Source organism: Cryptomeria japonica, chromosome 10 (assembly GCF_030272615.1).
Source record: "Cryptomeria japonica chromosome 10, Sugi_1.0, whole genome shotgun sequence".
NCBI lineage: Eukaryota > Viridiplantae > Streptophyta > Pinopsida > Cupressales > Cupressaceae > Cryptomeria > Cryptomeria japonica.
Window position 1 is genome coordinate 235,123,150 of NC_081414.1, and position 5,058 is coordinate 235,128,207.

General features: G+C 38.4%; 1 protein-coding gene across 1 annotated transcript; it reads right to left on the bottom strand.

The window, feature by feature from the left end:
• Positions 1-4,354: 4,354 nt before the first annotated feature.
• LOC131077818 (uncharacterized) lies at positions 4,355-4,819 on the bottom strand. The gene has a single exon (XM_058015388.1). It carries the CDS (start codon positions 4,817-4,819, stop codon positions 4,355-4,357), a length of 465 nt encoding a protein of 154 aa, XP_057871371.1.
• Between the last annotated feature and the right edge of the window lie 239 nt (positions 4,820-5,058).

Genomic DNA, 5,058 nt, shown 5'->3' on the forward strand with positions numbered 1-5,058 from the left:
ACGCTTCCCGAGAATAGCGCAATTTCTTCGTATGTTCCCTTCTCTTCTACATAGGAAACATGTGTTAATTCCACCCAAGACTTCAATTACACATACCAATGGGTCCTCTATCGGTATTTATTTCACCAAATCTAAGAAGGTCTTTTACTAGGCTCTATCGAAATTAGAACCCTAGCGTCCATGTTTGGGACCAAAGAATGAGTGTCATCCACTCTAAGCATTGTCTCAATAGAGGCTAACATTTGGGGGATAAAATTTCATGGTAGAGGTGGGAGGTTTTTTATCACAATCCACCTCAGTCAAGAGGGCTAGAATTTCATCATTCAAGGCCTCAAGTGATCTTTTGAGGACCTTGAATGTAAATTTTCTTATAGACCAAAATTGCTTCTCAACGGTAGTCATTTGTGACTTTGCATCATTAAAGAAAATGGTAAACAAACCTTTCTGAATAATCCTACGGAATAAAAAATGCAAACCTAATTTTTTAGCCCAAACATTTTTAAGCCATTCATCCATATATTTATGAGTCAGGCAATTAGCCATGTTTGTGGCTGCAAGAAAAATTGCAACATCTTTCAATTTAGATTTTTCATTATCTAGGGCATCAATCATTTTTGAATTAGGAGCAATGGAAAGACTAGACACAGTAAGGTCGCTCTACTTACCTCCTCCTCCTGCCTCATCGCCATTGCCTTCCAAAAGTGAAGAAATCCTAGCTTCAAACTTTGCAAAGTTGGAAACAGAAAATGCATAAGAATTAATGAGGGCCACTTTATATGTTTTAGCCCTAGGCGAGGTGGCGGCATTTGAAAGCCCAACACACCCTCCCAAATTAAATGCACAATCATCCAGATCCCCATCCATCTCGACACATTAAAAACTCCAAGCAAAACAACTGGAATTCCAAGGCACACACACAAGAGAGCATTAAACACAAGGAAAGAAAATTGAGGAAGTGAGGGTTGCTTACCTACGTGGAGGAGGGCGTACACCCTCCTCCACATTTTGGATCAAGCAGCTCCTCCACGGAGACTGAAACCCTAATCAATCACTCTTGGTTGCAGGGCGCACAAGTTCTAAGGATTGATTATTCTACACTAAAAAACCCTTACAAAATATCTCTCAAATTTCTTGATTGCAAGCCTCATTAAAATTTAGGTTTTTTAAAATACAATTTAATATATTAAACTTTAAATTGTGATATTGTTTTTACTATAAAATTTAACAAATTTATAATATAAAATCTCCTCATGAAATCTGCTCCAATGATCTGCTTTCTTTCTGTTGCAAATTTGCTCTTAATTAGGAATTGTTGTTGCAATGAATTGATGCCCAAATGGATTATAATAGCCCTCCTTTTATACCCTTCAAGAGTGCTCTTTCACCAAAGGATGTGACTCTTCTAATCAAGTCGGCAAACTTATTTTTTAATTTATTTTATTTTTGCTTGCGCAGATGGGTGCTAGAACCAAGGGAGGGTCGACCAAAAAATAATTTATTTAAATCAATTAAAATTCCTTTTCAAAAGGTGTACACCAATGCTAGGAGAGGTCAGCCCCAACAATGAATTTGTTTAATTTTGTTTGCATGCCCTATTTGAATGCCTAGGTTAGGCAGGTCAGCCCATAATTATTGATCATATTTATTGTTTGCCTTTGGACCCTAGGTCTGCCCTAAACCTTTAGATGTTTATTATATTTAGTGTTGGGATTTTACTTATAAAGCCCTAACCTTATGCGGGGCATGACAGTTCGCCCTTCCTGAAATTCTTGTCCTCAAGCAATGTCAACTTATCTAAATCCTTTCAATGTGGGGTCCCTAAACTAACCTTTGGAGATTGTCATCCTTAGATCCTCCCTCGGATATAATTAGCTTTTGCTACGCAATTCTAATATTAACTCAACTTGCAAATTTGAACCAAGATATGTTTTGTCTTTACTCCTAGGTGGGGTGTCCTAGTAATTTTCAATAATGTGATCCAAAGTTTATATTAATATGAGGATTAGAAGCATGAGATATATCTATGACCTTAAATGCAATGTTTTTTCCTAAATAAAGTCGTATCTTTTGGTTTGCTCTAGTTATTCTCATAGTCTAGATCAACCAAAAATGAAATCTCATGATGATAGGAATATGTTTACAACAATCATAGACACTCCTAGTGTAGACATATTGGAAACATATCAGTTATGAACCAAATATGAAGCATACACATGAATATTTGCAAATACAAAGCATACATGCAAATACACATATTGTTAGATCCCTTCTCATTGACTAGAATGCATCCATTGATTTATTTTTACCTTGCAAGCTGGTAGGATCAAGGTTTTGATACCAATTGTAATGTCCCTTTTTGTAAATGTCGTAGTTTTTGACCTAAAATCACAATTCCAAGTAAAACAAGAAATGAAATAGAGTTAGTGGTATCATTTACCGACTTAAATTGTGGAACAAGATAGATCTCGATTGAGTCCCTGCAACCATGTTAGGCAATCATTGAAGCATAATCCATAAAATAGATCTTTCCTACTAGGGTTATGAACATTAACTCAATCATATGATATATCTAATTCATTAATGGAATTCAATAATAGAGGAGTTAGGATAAGGAGGCATGATAGGGTGTTCGAAACAATGCTTAACCCTAGGCCCAAAAGCAGATATACCATCCCTCTTGGGCTCATGTGGCTTTCCACCATCCATATGAGGTGGTGTACCTAGTGAAGAATCCTATAGCCATTCTCCCTCCTTATATTATAGGGTGTCCAAGGCAATCTTCTACCCTAGGCTTAAGAGTAGATATATACCATCCCTCATCGCCTCATGTGGCTTTCTACAATCCATATAAGCAGGTGTATCTAGTGAGGAATCTTATGCAGTTCCTCCTCTTCTTGCCACCCTTATTCTCCTCCCTATGACTGGGGTTCCTTAATCCAATAGTCAACCATGGTAGAGGTTTGGGGGAAACTACAATAGGGTGTTTGGAACATCCTTCCTTCTAAGCCCAAGGGTGGGACACTCCTTGCACCTCCTTGGCCTCATGCGACTATCAGTCACCAGCATTAAGTGGTGTGCTTAGAAGAGGACCTAATTATTGTTTCCCCTCCCTGTGCTCCTTCACTAACCTCAACATGGTTGGTTGTAGTGATTTGACAATTGAATTAAGAGTCTAAATATTGCACCTTATTGCCTATATCCATTTATTAAAGATTATACGGCCAATACATCATTATACACACATTAAAACCATACATCAAGTATACATATCAGGCACATATATTCATGCATGCCACAAGGAAAATGAGAATACTACTGCCTGTAATAAATAGTAAACTCTGATATGATCTTATGGCCTGATTGCGGCTATCAATCTACTCTTTGTATGCACTAGGGTTTGTTCCAGTTTGCTCTTGATCAATTTAACTATTAGACCTGCAATTTATTATTTAATGTATGCATAAGAATCTGAAATAGCTCCTTATGAAATCTGTTCCAATGATCTGCTCTCTTTCTGCTGTGAATTTTTCCTTGCAAATATCGTGTGAACACGGATATCTGATCGCGTTTTGTAGATTCGTTACTAGATACTGGGATGACTGGATACCTGACCTCGGAGATAGCCAAAGCGCTCTTCTCCTTGGATTATATGGGTGGCTTGGAAGATGTGGTGGCATATTACGTCCCTTTTAGAGGCTTGCCTCTGGCCTCAGATTTGCAGCGTTTCATCACCTTTGGTGAGGAAGTGACATGGCACCCGCTTATCGATGGTTTGAAGACCATGTTATTGTCATGTCATCGCTTTCGAGCGGAACTTGTTGCGGAGTTCCTCCTTCGGGTCCATCTTATAGTTCCTGTTCCAGCTAGCACTAAATGGTATACTGATTTCTGGGACTACATATTTCCACGGATCTTGATGTTGCATGTCCAAGCCAATCTGGTGCTCATATCAATAACTCAGGAGCCTGGCGACAACTCTGGCCATGAGTGGTCGGAGGGAGAATATGCCAAAGATGAAGCTGATGGCTCCGATTTCCAGATGGATGAGGATGAAGATGAAGAAGATTCTTGAAATGGTACCACCCTGTCTTCAGAAAGATGTCTTTTCTTCTTCTTCAAAACTAGGTCGCAAGCCTCATGTATATATTGTAACAAGATACCTATAATATAATAATTTCTTTTTGTTTAATCAAGGAGTATCTTGTGATTCATTTTACTTTGGGAATGCATGAAGAAACATAATTAGATAAATAAGGCACACAAAAACTTTATTTACATTATATACATTAGGAAAAAGTTGCTAGTGAAAAGGTTTAAGGTGAAACCCATTAACCGGGATCCTGAGAGAATCTCCCTACATATCTTCAAGATCAAAAGAATTGAAACCTTTACAATTTATAATGCGGAAGGGTCCCTCCCATAAACTATCAAATTTGGCATGTTGACTGGGCTTGGCCGCCCTTTCATTGTATTTCAAAACAAGGTCGCCTTGTTTGAATCTCGGGTCAGAACTTTTCTTATTATCAAACCATCTCTTGACGGTTTGCTGACGGTTTTGAAGGTGCGCAAATGCTTGTTCCCTTGCCTCCTCTAGTTCCATAATTTCCACCAATCTCACCTCCATGGGACCATTTTCTGCCACCTCAATAGACTTGAGTAATTGTAAGGCGGGGATTTCCAAAGACACGAGGAACAATGCGTCTTTATCGTAGACTAGCTTGTATGGAGAATTCTTTAAGACTTGTTTGGGTGTTATCCGGTCTACCCATAATGCGCTCCTCAAGTGGTGATACCACTCCCATTTGTTCTCAGAGCCCATCCTTTTAATGAGCCTTATGATATTCTTATTAGTAGACTCAGCTAGGCCATTTCCCCATGGATAGTAGTTTGATGAGGTCTTTAGGTAGATACCTCTATTAAGAGAGAACTGGGTGATTCGTGAGCCTATGAATGCTCACACGTTATCCGATATTATGGTCTTTGGCGGACTATATCAACACACTAAGTCTTCTAGAAACATTAATATTTCGATCTCTGAAGAATTTTTAAGGGGGATAG

Coding starts and splice junctions, on each gene's coding strand:
- LOC131077818 (XM_058015388.1), bottom strand. CDS start 4,819: ATGGGCTCTGAGAACAAATGGGAGTGGTATCACCACTTGAGGAGCGCA.